Here is a 16,574-nt window from a genome sequence, read left to right as displayed (position 1 = left end):
ATTCTCTGCTTTTATTAACTGCTTTTCCCATATTGGTTTTACCGTCATTATCATTATTTTCAAATCGTAACTTCAATAATTACTATTGATTTTTCAATGTAGAGGTTATTACTCAAGTTATGACTTTAAGTATCGAGGGTTAATTAATCATAAATATTTCATTCTTCCCTCTTCTGAACAGCAGATGAAAATAAACCATCTCCTATCACCCCATATGGGGAAATGTACCTATACCATAGTCCGGAAGATGATCAGGTGAGTTTAAACCAGTAAAACAAAAATGTATTTAAAATGTGAGTAACTGAATGACTCCTACATGTGTCATCTTGTTAAAGTTCCTGCACAACGGCGCGTTCTATGTGGGGAGGCTGTTAAACTTTAATTTAAAGTTGATATATTTTTCATTAGATGATCAGTATGATTGTACTTCGAAAGTAAAGCAAGCCAGGAGAATAAGCTTTGGTACCTTTGTCACATAAATTATTAGGGAATTGGTTACTCAAACTCAATCCTTTAAATGTCTTTAAATTGATGGAAGTGCTTTTGATAATACATTACGCATTATCTCTGATCACCACGGCTTAATTTAAACTATCCAGGGACTTTGTTGACCAGGTTTTTTTATTTAATTTGGTCAAGTCTTGAATTTGTCAAAATTCAATTGTCAAGAGTTCCCCGACTGTAACCAGCATGTTCCTACAAGTAGGCAGGATTAAATGTCTGCGCCTTGCCCAGTGATCTCTGATCAATCAATCAAATGTACGTGGGAGTAGAAGCTATTTTACTGGCTGACTTCATTGTCAACTATAAAAACAAAGCCTGCATTAACATTTATTGGCTAGGGGACCAGAGTCACTGGCAGTCAGTAAGTTTGTTGGCATTGTTTTGGCAATTTAATTTAAAGATGGTGTGGGCGGCACGGCGGCACAGTGGTTAGCACTGCTGCCTCACAGCGCCAGAGACCCGGGTTCAATTCCCGCCTCAGGCGACCGACTGTGTGGAGTTTGCACATTCTCCCCGTGTCTGCGTGGGTTTTCTCCGGGTGCTCCGGTTTCCTCCAACACTCCAAAAATGTGCAGGTTAGGTGAATTGGCCACGCTAAATTGCCTGTAGTGTTAGGTGCAGGGGTAAATGTAGGGGAATGGGTCTGGGTGTGTGCGCTTCGGCGGGTTGGTGTGGACTTGTTGGGCCGAAGGGCCTGTTTCCACACTGTAAGTAATCTAATCTACAGAATCCATCCAGTAGGCCTCAGACTTGTGAAGAATCTATTCGGTGACCTATGTGGTATTTGCACGGAACGTTGTAAATCATCCTTAGCATTGTCAAACCAAGAAGTTATACAAATGAATAATGGAATTACCATCACAACTTGGAAAGCACTCAGTTATAAGTTATTCTGCTGCAGTAAGAATACATTATTTCATATGTATAGTAGAATTGATGACTGCTAGATTGCGAAAATAGTAGATCTGCCTTAAAAGTTTACTTGAGTACAGAGGTGCTAGTCCCTCCAATAAGTAGTCAAATAGACATACAGCTTGGAAACAGACCCTTCGGTCCAACTGGTCTGTGTTGAGCATAATACCAAACTAAATTAGTACCACCGGCTGCTACTGGACTATGTCCCTCCAACCCTTTCCTATTCATGAACTTATCCAAATGTCTTTTAAGATTGTAGAATCTTCTGTTGGAATGTATTTACATTGTCCAATGTCTAACTGTGCAGTGGTGTGACTGGGTTGCAATAATACTGTGTGATCTAAACTGGACATTCCTACAATTTATTGTGCCTTCATGTGTGCCTCTGCAATAGTTTTAAAGGCAGATCAGGAAACCTTTCAAGACAAGGCCCGATACAACTCATTATGCAGTTTATTTCATTGCAAGTGAATACATAAAACAGGAGTTAAAATTTAACACACTTAGTTCAGTCAGTCTTTTAGCAATTATGCAATTTTGGAACTTTATAAAATGAGAAATGTAATATGTTTCCTCACATCATAGATTCATTTTCTTTGAGTTAACTACATAAACTATTACCACCCTCCATACAATACCTATGTTTGTGAGAAGATTCGTAGCTCGGGGGCTCATTGTTGTGGTTCTGTTCGCCGAGCTGGGAATTTGTGTTGCAGACGTTTCGTCCCCTGTCTAGGTGACATCCTCAGTGCTTGGGAGCCTCCTGTGAAGCGCTTCTGTGATGCTTCCTCCAGCATTTACAGTGGTTTGTCTCTGCCACTTCCGGTTCTCAGTTCCAGCTGTCTGTGGCCGGTATATTGGGTCCAGGTCGATGTGTTGGTTGATAGAATCTGTGAATGAGTGCCATGCTTCTAGAAATTCCCTGGCTGTTCTTTGTTTGGCTTGTCCTATAATAGTAGTGTTGTCCCAGTCAAATTCACGTTTCTTGTCATCTGCGTGTGTGTCTACTATGGATAGCTGGTCGTGTCGTTTCATGGCTAGTTGGCGCTCATGGATACGGATCGTTAGCTGTCTTCCTGTTTGTCCTGTGTAGTGTTTTGTGCAGTCCTTGCATGGGATTTTGTACACTACGTTGGTTTTGCTCATGCTGGGTATCAGGTCCTTTGTCCTGGTGAGTTGTTGTCTGAGAGTGGCTGTTGGTTTGTGTGCTGTTATGAGTCCTAGTGGTCGTAGTATTCTGGCTGTCAGTTCAGAAATGTTCTTGATGTATGGTAATGTGGCTAGTCCTTTGGGTTGTGGCATGTCCTCATTCCGTTGTCTTTCCCTTAGGCATCTGTTGATGAAATTGCAATTTCATCAACAGATGCCTAAGGGAAAGACAATGGAATGAGGACATAAGACATTGGAGTGGAAGTAAGGCCATTCGGCCCATCGAGTCCACTCCGCCATTCAATCATGGCTGATGGGCATTTCAACTCCACTTACCCGCATTCTCCCCGTAGCCCTTAATTCCTTGTGACATCAAGAATTTATCAATCTCTGCCTTGAAGACATTTAGCATCCCGGCCTCCACTGCACACTGCGGCAATGAATTCCACAGGCCCACCACTCTCTACCTGAAGAAATGTCTCCGCATTTCTGTTCTGAATTTACCCCCTCTAATTCTAAGGCTGTGTCCACGGGTCCTAGTCTCCTCGCCTAACGGAAACAATTTCCTAGCTTCCACCCTTTCCAAGCCATGTATTATATTGTAAGTTTCTATTAGATCTCCCCTTAATCTTCTAAACTCCAATGAATACAATCCTGGATTCTCAGCCGTTCCTCGTATGTTAGACCTACCATTCCAGGGATCATCCGTGTGAATCTCCGCTGGACACGCTCCAGTGCCAATATGTCCTTCCTGAGGTGTGGGGACCAAAACTGGACACAGTACTCCAAATGGGGCCTAACCAGAGCTTTATAAAGTCTCAGTGGCACAATGGTGCTTTTATATTCCAACCCTCTTGAGATAAAGGACATTCCACAACCCAAAGGACTAGCCACGTTACCATACATCAAGAACATTTCTGAACTGACAGCCAGACTACTACGACCACTGGGACTCATAACAGCACACAAACCAACAGCCACTCTCGGACAACAACTCACCAGGACAAAGGACCTGATACCCAGCATGAGCAAAGCCAACGTAGTGTACAAAATCCCATGCAAGGACTGCACAAAACACTACACAGGACAAACAGGAAGACAGCTAACGATCGGTATCCATGAACACCAACTAGCCATGAAACGACACGAACAGCTATCCTTAGTAGCCACACACGCAGATGACAAGAAACGTGAATTTGACTGGGACAACACTACTATTATAGGACAAGCCAAACAAAGAACAGCCAGGGAATTTCTAGAAGCATGGCACTCATCCACAGATTCTATCAACCAACACATCGACCTGGACCCAATATACCGGCAACAGACAGCTGGAACTGAGAACCGGAAGTGGCAGAGACAAACCACTATAAATGCCGGAGGAAACATCACAGAAGCGCTTCACAGGAGGCTCCCAAGCACTGAGGATGTCACCTAGACAGGGGACAAAATGTTCGCAATGCAAATTCCCAGCTCGGCGAACAGAACCACAACATACAATACCTACTTTTGTAATGATCAGCTTATATCTGAGGTTTGTTGTGATTACATCATAGACTTACAAAGAAGACAGACCTGATGATCTGTACTTTATGGATTGAACTGATGGTAGCAGAAGGGGACCTGAAATTGGGGCAAGAAAAGCCAAAATATTTAGTAGAGAAATACTCTGGCATAGACATGTTTGACCAATTAACTGTTTCTGCAAATATTTATTAGTTAATGTTTTAAAATTCATGCTTAATTATTCTTTCAATTGCTAAAATATGTAATTTCTGTAATTGTTTGGATTTTTTTTAAAAAGAAAATTCTTTCTCAGGAGATTTTAAACAGACATCTTCTGCATGGTATTGAAACATCAACAAGAGAAATTAGTGACCAAGAGACAAACAATGAATTAAGGTATTAACAATTCACACAATTTAGCACTTTTCTTTTGTAAAGAATGTTTAATGATTTAAAGTTTAATGATTTAAATAATTTTCTACAAATAACCTTTTATATTATCATGTTTGCTCCCTATACTTATCCGTTTATGTTTGCTATTTTAATGTTAACACTTCCGATCTTCTCAATTTTAAGAAATATTCAAAGTTGGATTCATGGTTGTTATTATGTGACCGTAAATCTTGCATATATTTGATCTCAATATATATCTAAGACTGAGCAAATTCTAAACCCAATTTGTTAAATTACACAGCGGTTACATTTTTATTGAATATGACTCTACAATATCAGATTCTGGGTAATCCAAGATGGAGGACGGGAAAAATTTCTGGCTGTAAGAGCTGCTCTTTTTTTTGAGGTATTTTAGGTGTTGGAGGTGTTTTCCTCGAATTCTAGGAGCCACAATTACTGTTTTATATGCTGTTGCATTGTTTTGGAACTTTGGAAAAAAATAGTCAAAACGACAGCAGTTTTAAAAGGGAGAAGAGCAGACAAAGGAAGCACATGGTGATGACAGTGCAGGAAAGAGAGAGAGAGAGACAGAGAGAGAGAGAACCTGCAGAGTTACTGCCTTTGCTGTTTGAATTTGTGTATCGCTGGACATCGGAGTGCATCTGGGAAAATTGACAAACAATGAAATTCACAACTAATCTTGGAGGAACTGTTGGGCGAAGTTCACAGCACAGAATCAGATAAGTTCATTGTAGTTTTAAGTCTGTCCAAGAGAAATGCTGCAGTAGTGAGTATAGTGGATTCTTTCTTGATTTATATGTTTTTGGAGAGAAGACTCTTGATTAAACTTAAAATATAAGCCATAACTTATATTTGTAGAGGAATAAGACGGTGTTATTTTCTGGGTCTGTAGATTGTGAAGGAGCAAAAATGGCCTTTGCAGTGAAATGTACTTCTTGTCAAATGTGGGAGTTTAAGGAGAGTTTAAGGGTTACTGCAAATTATATCTGCCATAAATGCTGTTGGATGCGAATCTTATCAGACCGAGTGGATCGGTTGGAGAGAAAGGTAGAAGCGATGAGGAATTTGCAACAGCTACAGTATGTGATGGATGGCAGTTATAGGAAGGGGGGAAAGTCTCAGATACAGTCACAAAGATGGGTTAACTCCAGGAAGGGTAAGAGAGGTAGGCAGCTAGTGCAGGAGTCTTTTGTGGTTATACCCATTTCAAACAGGTATGCTGTTTTGGAAAATGTAGGGGGTGATGGATTCTCAGGGGAACGTAGCATGAACAGCCAAGTTTCTGGTATTGAGACTGGCTCTAATGCAACGAGGGGTACGTCGGTTTCCAAGAGATCGATTATGTTAGGGGATTCTGTACTCCGAGGTACAGACAGACGTTTCTGTGGCCAGCAGAGAAAAAGCAGAATGGTGTGTTGTTTCCCTGGTGCCAGGATCAAGGATGTCTCAGAGAGGGTGCAGAATGTACTCACGGGGGAGAGGGGCGAGCAAGAAGTCATTGTCCACATTGGAACCAATGACATTGGAAGGGAAAAGATTGAGACTCTGAAGGGAGATTACAGAGACTTAGACAGAAATTTAAAAAGGAGGTCTTCAAGGGTAATAATATTTGGATTACTCCCAGTGCTACGAGCTAGTGAGGGCAGGCATAGGAGGGTAGAGCAGATGAATGCATGGCTGAGGAGCTGGTGTATGGAAGAAGGATTCACATTTTTGGATCATTGGAATCTCTTTTGGGGTAGAAGTGACCTGTACAAGAAGGACGGATTGCACCTAAATTAGAAGGGGACTAATATACTGGCAGGGAAATTTGCTAGAACTGGTTGGGAGGATTTAAACTAGTAAGGTGGGGGGTGGGACCCAGGGGGATAGTGAGGAAAGAGATCGATCTGAGACGGGTGCAGCTGAGAACAGAAGTGAGTCAAACAGTCAGGGCAGGTAGGGACAAGGTAGGACTAATAAATTGGACTGCATTTATTTCAATGCAAGGGGCCTAACGGGGAAGGCAGGTGAACTCAGGGCATGGTTAGGAACATGGGACTGGGATATCATAGCAATTACGGAAACATGGCTCAGGGATGGGCAGGGCTGGCAGCTTAATGTTCCAGGTTACAAATGCTACAGGAAGGATAGAAAGGGAGGTAAGAGAGGAGGGGGAGTGGCATTTTTGATAAGGGATAGCATTACAGCTGTGCTGAAGGGAGGATATTCCCGCAAATATATCCAGGGAAGTTATTTGGGTGGAACTGAGAAATGAGAAAGGGATGATCACCTTATTGGGATTGTATTATAGACCCCCCAATAGTCAGAGGGAAATTGAGAAGTAAACGTGTAAGGAGATCTCAGCTATCTGTAAGAGTAATAGAGTAGTTATGGTAGGGGATTTTAACTTTCCAAACATCGACTGGGACTGCCATAGTGTTAAGGGTTTAAATGGAGAGGAATTTGTTAAGTGCGTACAAGACAATTTTCTGATTCAGTATGTGGATGTACCTACTAGGGAAGGTGCAAAACTTGACCTATTCTTGGGAAATAAGGCAGGGCAGGTGACTGAGGTGTCAGTGGGGGAGTACTTTGGGGCCAGCGACCATAATTCTATTCGTTTTAAAATAGTGATGGAAAAGGATAGACTAGATCTTAAAGTTGAAGTTCTAAATTGAAGAAAAGCCAATTTTGACGGTATTAGGCAAGAATTTTCGAAAGCTGATGGGAGGCAGATTTTTGCAGGTAAAGGGATGGCTGGAAAATGAGATAACAAGAATCCAGAGAAAGTATATTCCTGTCAGGGTGAAAGGAAAGGCTGGTAGGTATAGGGAATGCTGGATGACGAAAGAAATTGAGGGTTTGGTTAAGAAAAAGAAGGAAGCATATGTCAGGTATAGACAGGATAGATCGAGTGAATCTTTAGAAGAGTATAAAGAAAGTAGGAGTATACTTAAGACGGAAATCAGGAGGGCAAAATGGGGACATGAGATAGCTTTGGCAAATAGAATTAAGGAGAATCCAAACGGTTTTTACAAATATATTAAAGACAAAAGGGTAACTAGGAAGAGAATAGGGCCCCTCAAAGATCAGCAAGGTGGCCTTTGTGTGGAGCCACAGAAAATAGGGGAGATACTAAATGAATATTTTGCATCAGTATTTACTGTGGAAAAGGATATGCAAGATATAGACTGTAGGGAAATTGATGGTGACATCTTGCAAGATGTCCAGATTACAGAGGAGGAAGTGCTGGATGCCTTGAAATGGTTAAAGGTGGATAAATCCCCAGGACCTGATCAGGTGTTTCCGAGAACTCTGTGGGAAGCTATAGAAGTGATTGCTGGGCCTCTTGCTGAGATATTTGTATCATCGATAGTCACAGGTGAGATGATGGAAGACTGGAGGTTGGCAAACGTGGTGCCACTGTTTAAGAAGGGCGGTAAAGACAAGCCAGGAAGCCAGTGAGCCTGACCTCGGTGGTGGGCAAGTTGTTGGAGGGAATCCTGAGGGACAGGACGTACATGTATTTGGAAAGGCAAGGACTGATTTGAGATAGTCAGTATGGTTATGTGCGTGGGAAATCATGTCTCACAAACTTGATTGAGTTTTTTGAAGAAGTAACAAAGAAGATTGATGAGCCAGAGCAGTAAATGTGATCTATATGGACTTCAGTAAACTGTTCGACAAGGTTCCCCAGGGGAGACTGATTAGCAAGGTTAGATCTCATGGAAAACAGGGAGAACTAGCCATTTGGATACAGAACTGGCTCAAAGGTAGAAGACAGAGGCTGGTGGTGGAGGGTTGTTTTTCAGACTGGAGGCCGGTGACCAGTGGAATGCCACAAGGATCAGTGCTGGGCCCTCTACATTTTGTCATTTACATAAATGATTTGTATTCAAGCAAAAGAGGTACAGTTAGTAAGTTTGCAGATGACACCAAAATTGGAGGTGTAGTGGACAGAGAAGAGGGTTACCTCAGATTACGACAGGATCTGGACCAGTTGGGCCAATGGGCTGAGAAGTGGCAGATGGAGTTTAATTCAGATAAAGGCGAGGTGCTGCATTTTGGGAAAGCAAATCTTAGCAGGACTTATACACTTAATGGTAAGGTCCTAGGGAGTGTTGCTGAACAAAGAGACCTTGGAGTGCAGGTTCATAGCTCCTTGAAAGTGGAGTCGCAGGTGGATAGGATAGTGCAGAAGGCATTTGGTATGCTTTCCTTTATTGGTCAGAGTTTTGAGTACAGGAATTGGGAGGTCATGTTGCGGCTGTACAGGACATTGGAATATTGCATGCAATTCTAGTCTCCTTCCTATCAGAAAGATGTTGTGAAACTTGAAAGGGTTCAGAAAAAATTTACAAGGATGTTGCTAGGGTTGGAGGATCTGAGCTACAGGGAGAGGCTGAACAGGCTGGGGCTGTTTTCCCTGGAGCGTCGGAGGCTGAGGGGTGATCGTATAGAGGTTTACAAAATTATGAGGGGCATGGATAGGATAAATAGGCAAAGTCTTTTCCGTGGGGTCGGGGAGTCCAGAAATAGAGGGCATAGGTTTAAGGTGAGAGGGGAAAGATATAAAAGAGACCTAAGGGGCAACTTTTTCACGTGGAGGGTGGTACGTGTATGGAATGAGCTGCCAGAGGATGTGGTGGAGGCTGGTACAATTGCAACATTTAAGAGGCATTTGGATGGGTATATGAAGAGGAAGGGTTTGGAGGGATATGGGCTGGGTGCTGGCAGGTGGGACTAGATTGGGTTGGGATATCTGGTTGGCATGGACGGGTTGGACCTAAGGGTCTGTTTCCATGCTGTACATCTCTATGACTCTAATATCAACAAACAAATTAAACAATCCATTCACACCTGAAAGATGTATTTGAAAGAAGGAGAAAATATTGAAAGTGTACATCTGGGCAGTTACATCTTCAAGGAAGGAAAATCAGATTGTGTTTAATTTTTACAGTTTCTTTTGGCTCTGCCAAAGACTCTGCATTCAGATATTGTGCAGTTTGAACAGCATTTTCTTTTTTGTTTGCCTTGGATTTGCTAGTTTTGCAGTAACCTGAGTAAAGCATTATTTAATTAAGGAAATAATAAGGTGACCTTCCTAGGAAGAGCAGTACATGTAAAATACTTCAGGACCGTACGAGATGAAGGTGTAATTATCCACTGCGATGTCAACCAGGAAGCTGTTAACCACAGAGATTGTTGATCAGGAATTGTAAGGAATTCCCTGACTGTAACCATGTATGTTCCTATCAGCAGGCAGGATTAAATGTCTGCTCCTTGCCCCAATGATCTCTGTTCAAACACTAAAATGTACGTGGGAGTGGAAGCTATTTTACTAGCTGATTTCAAATATATGTTTGCTCAATACTTTATTGTGTGTTTAAGACTAGGTTTCCTCCCTTATTTCACTCCTAGTTTATTGAAGATAAGTTGTTCTGATGTAGAAGTATAAACAAACCGCTTTGGTCGCATCACACATTTGCAAAGGAATTCAGTTGTTTACTTTTTTTCACTCATGATTAATTTTCAATATTCCCTTAATGTCCTGCAATATCCAGAACTTTCAATGTTGCAGGATGATTTTGGTGAGCAGAGAGCTTTTCTGAAAGCACCTTGCTACTTGTAGGCTCAGTGTTAGTCATTTGATATTTTTTGATAGGGTAGAGAAAACAATAAGCCTTTGCAAAGCTTGCATGATCACCCTTAGTTTGTTTGGTTGCTTCCTGTGCCCAGAAGAAGGGTGACATTGGTGCTGTGAGTCAACTTCAGTGGCATTTTCAGAATTCTTAATATTAAATTTTTTGATTGGAAAAGGAGAACAGAGCAGTAACTCTGATCTCCATGCCCCCTGAAAATTATTTGGAGCTTTAGCCTGCTGCTTCCTCCACCAGCACCACCTCCACTTCCCAGAAATTTGAGTAATTGTAGTATTTTCCTGTTGACCACTGCTAGCATGATATGGTGTTGGCCATCCCCAGCAGTGTATGGTACAGGATAAACGGTTGCTTGAGAGAATTTACTGCAGTCAATCCTAATTTGTTTTTCCATTTGTCGGGAGCCTATCGAATGATTTGCACAGTGGTGGATGCACTGGTGTAGCATATCTCTAGTTGTTATAAAGAAGGTTTGACGCCTGATAGCAATTAGTGTAACTAATTGTGAGGCATAATTACAGAAACTTAGGGAACTAGTACAGATACATCATCTTTTAATAACTAGAATAGAACTCCCTGTTACCATGCACAGACTGTGTGACATCAACAGGATGGGTATAATCGGTGTAAGATGAAAAATACTTTACGTCTTGTACAATAGAAATGGCATTGAACCCACTGCTATTAAACAAACTATAGCATTTAAAAAATTCCTTCCTATCTGTAGAAGTGTTAAGTGAACTTTAGCCTTGTTATTTTGTTTATAGTACAGTTATTTTAAAAGCAGTTTTAAAGTTTTACCTGTGAATGATTGATTTATTTATTGATACTGAAAAGTTGCCCAACAAAATATATTTTCTTAAATTAAATGTCTTTGGTCAGTCTTTCTGGAAATAACTGTTTTATTCAATAAAATAAAGGCAGATGCTAGATAGCTAAAACAAAACCAAGTGTGGAGAAACTCAGCAGGTCCGGCAGTATCCGCGGAAAGCAAAACAACAATTAATGTTTGAATATGACTCTTTGGGAGTTTATCTGTTACTTTCTCCACAGATCCTGCCAGACCAATTGTGTTTCTCCAGCACCTTGTGGTGTTCGACTGACCTGTCTCATTCTTGGTAAATGAACCTGTTCAAATGGAATTCAGAAGGCTTTTTTTTCCTGAATAGAATCCATAATCCATAGTAGGCTAACTTTTCGTAAAATGAAACTTCGTTTAAGGTAGAGATAGGAATTTTGGTTACGGAGAGCCTTTTGTATAAGTGCTGTTTTTGACATGTTGCATGTTTATTGTGCTATGTGTATGTAAGGTCATGCACTGATGCAATTTCAGTCCTCCTTGTCAATATGTATTTATCAAATGTGCAGCGCAAAAACATACTGTTCTTCCCAATTAGCCTAAGTTGAAGTTTGCCCACCTCCCATTCATACACAAATAAATTGGGAGCTTGAGTAGGTGATCCAGCCCTTCAAACCTGCTTCCCCAATAAATAAGATCACGCTGATCTAATTCAGCTCCACCTTCTTGTCTATCCCCTTTTACCTTTTGATTTCCTTATCATTGAGGCCCTTCGTCCAGGTCATTGTTCGTGATAGCAAATAGGAGATGTCAAAGAGGCTGGAAATCAGTAGCTATGTCTTATATAGGAATCTGTACTGTAAGTGTTCTTATTCACGGTACAATCAGTGACAAAACACGTTAGGCAGGCGCTTGAAGAAATGGGAGATAAAGGAGCTTGGCAGGCTTTCATGGCTAGGTCTTCTGTTTGCGAACAGTAGAAACGCTAACACAGCTTGGTTATTTAGAAAGACCTCCTTCTGCCTTTTAATTTAAATGTTAATGATTTTAGTGCTGCTTGGAATCAAGTCATTGATATCATGTTAGACAATTTGCCTGGATTGGATTGAAACATATTGGAAGTAAATTTGTTGACAATTGCATCATCTATTTCTACGTATAACTTTTTGATTTTAGAAATCATTTTGTTTTATGCAGGTAGATACTGTCCAAAAACAATTTAACTGCTGGTTCAGAGACTTGCTACAGTTATTTCAGGCATGTTCTTTAGAAAAAAAAGGTTGAGTCCAGTATTAATTGGACACTGCTGTTGCTGTGCGAAAAATATAGAATGAGGAAATAAAGTAGTGAGTGATATAGTCCTTTGACTCTCAGTAATGTTGGATAAAAACAACTTGAAATGGAGAACAAATTACTGGAAGTACACAACGGCTGAGTTAATGTCTGAAAAGAGAATATTGATTCATTTGTAGATCGCTTGTCTCATCTCCAGATTTAGAGAGAGACATGCATTTGTGTAGTCCTTCTACATTGTTGAATGTCCTGAGGTGCATTCCAGCCTGTCAAATTCTTTTAAGTGCAGTCACTTTTGAAAAACTTCAACAGTGGCAGCTCATCTGCACACAGCAAGCTCCCACAACAAAATGTGACAGTGACTAGATAATCTGTTTTTATGGCCAATTCCAATACTTTTTTTTTCTGCATGGCAATGGGACTTTTATCTGAAAGGGCAGATGGGGAAGCTTAATAGTTGAACAGAAGATGGCACCTCTGGCAGTGCAGCGCTGCACGGCAATGCACAGAGGCTTTAGCTGAGATTGTTGTGCTAAAACACCGCTGGGCACCTGAGAGGCAAGAGTGCTGAGGCAAGATTGACACTGCTTCTTAGTGGGAGATTAGTAGATAACTTTATAAAAGGATAATGATGTAAATATTGTCATTTTTATTCAAGAAGTAAATGACACAGTATTTACTAATTTACAGGACCCACCATGGTGCAAAGTTGTCCGACAATAACAAGGTGGAGCAGTTATCATCACACTCTGACCACCATATAGCAGGCGAAGATCCTGAAATGGAATATTCTACAATCAGCGACAGTACTTGCAAGCAGAAGTTAACTGTTCAGGCGGTTTCTAGAGACTATTGCAAACTTCAAGCACCATCTAAGCAGAGTTTTGTGAAAACAGAGAATTGCTCACTTCTCCCTAATGCCACTGGAGAATCTATCTGTGATGCAGGACGTAATGAGCATGATCCGATATCACCATATGCTTGCTTCTATGGTGTGCCAAAGAAGACAAAGGAAGGTTGGCTGGATAAACTCTCACCGCAGGGGTAGGCACATCCATGATTCATCTCTGTACTTGTTGATTTTAAAAGTTAATTGATTGATTTGTATTCCTTCCAGTTTTATGTCAGAAGGGAAAAAATTGTTTCAGCATTAATGCCAAACATCTATTTTTGATTGTTGATAATTTGACATGTTTCTGTGCACTTCTCAGTAATGAGAAATTGTAATTTTTAGCTATTTTTAAAAAAAATGTTGGTTGTGCTACAGTTTTGATTTTAGTATCAAAAAACAGTTTCGAAATTTGCTGATGACACTACATTAGGGAAGAGTGGCTGGTCAGTTCTTGGGAAAGTGCAGAAAATGACAATGTAACGTTAATAACCTTCCAGAATGGGTGTATCAATTGAAAATTAGTTTTAAATAACTGAGATTTTGCATCTTGATAGGAGGTAAGGAAGTTACATATTATTTGGAAAGAGAGAATTTATATGGAGCCGAGAACTAAAATATTTGAGAGTACAAATTTGTAAATCATGAAAATTTGTGATTATTTTTAAGACAATAAAAAAGACAAAGCAAGCACTATTGCTTAATTCCAGTGAAAAAGATAATTTAAAAAAAAGTTTATTTTAAACTTGATAATGACCATTAATTATAGCACAATTGGACATTATATCCATTTTGTCGCTAATACAATTGGTATAGAGGAACTGGAAAAAGTGAAAAGATAATTCAAATGAACGGTACTGTATCTCTAAGACAATGACTATCAGGGAACCATGCACAGGCTGGTTGTTTCTTTCATTCACTGTGGGTGACCTCAGCATGGTCCTGAACATTTAGATTTTTGACAGTGTGTGTTTTCCCACTTTAGAACAAGAATACAAAACCGTCATTAAAGAATCCAGTAGGGAATATAAAGGAAACTATAAAAAGTTTTAAGAGTAAAATATTCCCAGGCTGATTTTGATTTGATTTATTATTGTCAATTGTACCGAAATATAGTGAAAAGTATTGTTTTGCATGCTAACCAGACAAATCATACCTTACATATGTACATTATGGTAATGGAACAGAATGTAGAATATGCTGTGGTTCTGTTCGCCGTGCTGGAAGTTTTTGTTGCAAATGTTTCGTCCCCTGGCTAGGCGACATCATCAGTGCTTGGGAGCCTCCTGCGAAGCGCTTCTTTGATGTTTCCTCCGGTGTTTATAGTGGTCTGTCCCTGCCGCTTCCGGTTGTCAGTTTCAGCTGTCCGCTGTAGTGGTTGGTATATTGGGTCCAGGTCGATGTGTTTGTTGATGGAGTTTGTGGATGAATGCCATGCCTCTAGGAATTCCCTGGCTGTTCTCTGTCTGGCTTGGCCTATGATAGTAGTGTTGTCCCAGTCGAATTCATGTTGCTTGTTGTCTGCATGTGTGGCTACTAAGGATAGCTGGTTGTGTCGTTTCGTGGCTAGTTGATGTTCATGTATGCGGATTGTTAGCTGTCTTCCTGTTTGTCCTATATAGTGTTTTGTGCAGTCCTTGCATGGTATTTTGTACACTACATTAGTTTTGCCCATGTTGGGTATTGGGTCCTTCATTCTGGTGAGTTGTTGTCTGAGCGTGGCTGTTGGTTTGTGTGCCGTTATGAGTCCTAGGGGTCGCAGTAGTCTGGCTGTCAGTTCCGAGATGCTCCTGATGTATGGTAGTGTGGCTAGTCCTTTTGGTTGTGGTATGTCCTCGTTCCGTGGTCTTTCTCTTAGGCATCTGTTGATGAAGTTGCGCGGGTATCCGTTTTTGGCGAATACCTTGTATAGGTGTTCCTCTTCTTCTTTTTGCAGTTCTGGTGTACTGCAGTGTGTTGTGGCCCTTTTGAATAGTGTCCTGATGCAGCTTCGTTTGTGTGTATTGGGGTGGTTACTTTCATAGTTCAGGACTTGGTCTGTGTGTGTGGCTTTCCTGTATACCCTTGTAGTGAATTCTCCGTTTGGTGTTCTCTGTACCATCACGTCTAGGAATGGGAGTTGGCTATCCTTTTCTTCTTCTCTTGTGAATCGGATTCCTGTGAGTGTGGCGTTGATGATCCGGTGTGTTTTTTCTATTTCCGTGTTTTTAATGATTACAAACGTGTCGTCGACATATCTGACCCAACATGAGCAAAACTAATGTAGTGTACAAAATACCATGCAAGGACTGCACAAAACACTATATCAGACAAACAGGAAGACAGCTAACAATCCGCATACATGAACATCAACTAGCCACGAAATGACACGACCAGCTATCCTTAGTAGCCACACACGCAGACAACAAGCAACATGAATTCGACTGGGACAACACTACTATCATAGGCCAAGCCAGACAGAGAACAGCCAGGGAATTCCTAGAGGCATGGCATTCATCCACAAACTCCATCAACAAACACATCGACCTGGACCCAATATACCAACCACTACAGCGGACAGCTGAAACTGACAACCGGAAGCGGCAGGGTCAGACCACTATAAACACCGGAGGAAATATCAAAGAAGCACTTCGCAGGAGGCTCCCAAGCACTGATGATGTCGCCTAGCCAGGGGACGAAACGTTTGCAACAAAAACTTCCAGCTCAGCGAACAGAACCACAGCAACGAGCACCCGAGCTACAAATCTTCGCACAAACTTTGAATGTAGAATATAGTGTTACAGCTACAGAGGAAGGTGCAAAGAAAGATCAACTCCAATATATGAGAGGTCTGTCATAAGTCTGATAACAGCAAGTAAAATGTTCATGAATCTTTTGATTTGTGTTTTCAAATTTGTATATCTTTTGCCTGATAGAGAGTGTAACCGGGGTGGGAGGGGCTTTGATGTTGGCTGCTTTCCCTAGATAGCAGGAAGTATAGACGGAATCAATGGGAGGAAGGCTGCTTATCAGGATGGACTGGGCTACGTTCACAGCTCTGTAATTTCTTGCAGTCTTCAGCAAAGCAGTTGTCATACCAAGGTGTGATGCATCTGGATAGGATGCTTTCAATGGTGCACCTATAACAATTGGTAAATGTTTTTGTGGACATGCCAAATTTCTTTACTCTTCTAAGGAAGGAGGGGTATTGATGGACATGGATGGACCAGGACAGATTATTGGTGATATTTACTCCTAGAAACTGAAGCTGCCAACCATCTCCACCTCAGCCCATTGATACAGACAGAGGCATATCCTCCACTCTACTACTCGAAGTGGATGACCAGCTCCTTTTTGTTTTGCTGACATTGAGGGAGAGATTGTTGTCTTTACACCGTGCCATGAATCTGTCTATCTTTTTCCTGTACTCTATCTCATCATTGTTTGAGATCCAACCCACTACAGTAACATCATCAGCAAATAT

General features: G+C 41.0%; 1 protein-coding gene and 1 long non-coding RNA gene across 6 annotated transcripts in view; one reads left to right on the top strand and one right to left on the bottom strand.

Annotated features, from left to right (window-relative positions):
- The window catches only part of arap2 (ArfGAP with RhoGAP domain, ankyrin repeat and PH domain 2), a 311,926-nt gene that overhangs the window by 77,261 nt on the left and 218,091 nt on the right, over positions 1–16,574 (top strand). For 2 of the 5 annotated variants that reach the window (XM_087987064.1, XM_043693415.2), the window contains exons 4-6: positions 182–255; positions 4,373–4,470; positions 12,913–13,266. In XM_087987064.1, the coding sequence (XP_087843190.1) occupies positions 182–255; positions 4,373–4,470; positions 12,913–13,266 (526 nt within the window). The remainder of the gene's footprint in view (positions 1–181; positions 256–4,372; positions 4,471–12,912; positions 13,267–16,574) is intronic. The other 3 variants (XM_087987070.1, XM_087987078.1, XM_087987073.1) reach the window with 3 other exon arrangements.
- LOC148152129 (uncharacterized) overlaps positions 1–16,574 on the bottom strand; it is a 170,644-nt gene that overhangs the window by 43,788 nt on the left and 110,282 nt on the right. The gene's annotated exons all lie outside the window — the stretch shown is intronic.

Source organism: Chiloscyllium plagiosum, unplaced genomic scaffold, assembly GCF_037043375.1.
Source record: "Chiloscyllium plagiosum isolate Xiang-an unplaced genomic scaffold, Cpla_swu_hap1 HiC_scaffold_1, whole genome shotgun sequence".
In the NCBI taxonomy this organism is placed as follows: domain Eukaryota; kingdom Metazoa; phylum Chordata; class Chondrichthyes; order Orectolobiformes; family Hemiscylliidae; genus Chiloscyllium; species Chiloscyllium plagiosum.
This window is presented reverse-complemented; position numbering and strand designations above follow the sequence as displayed.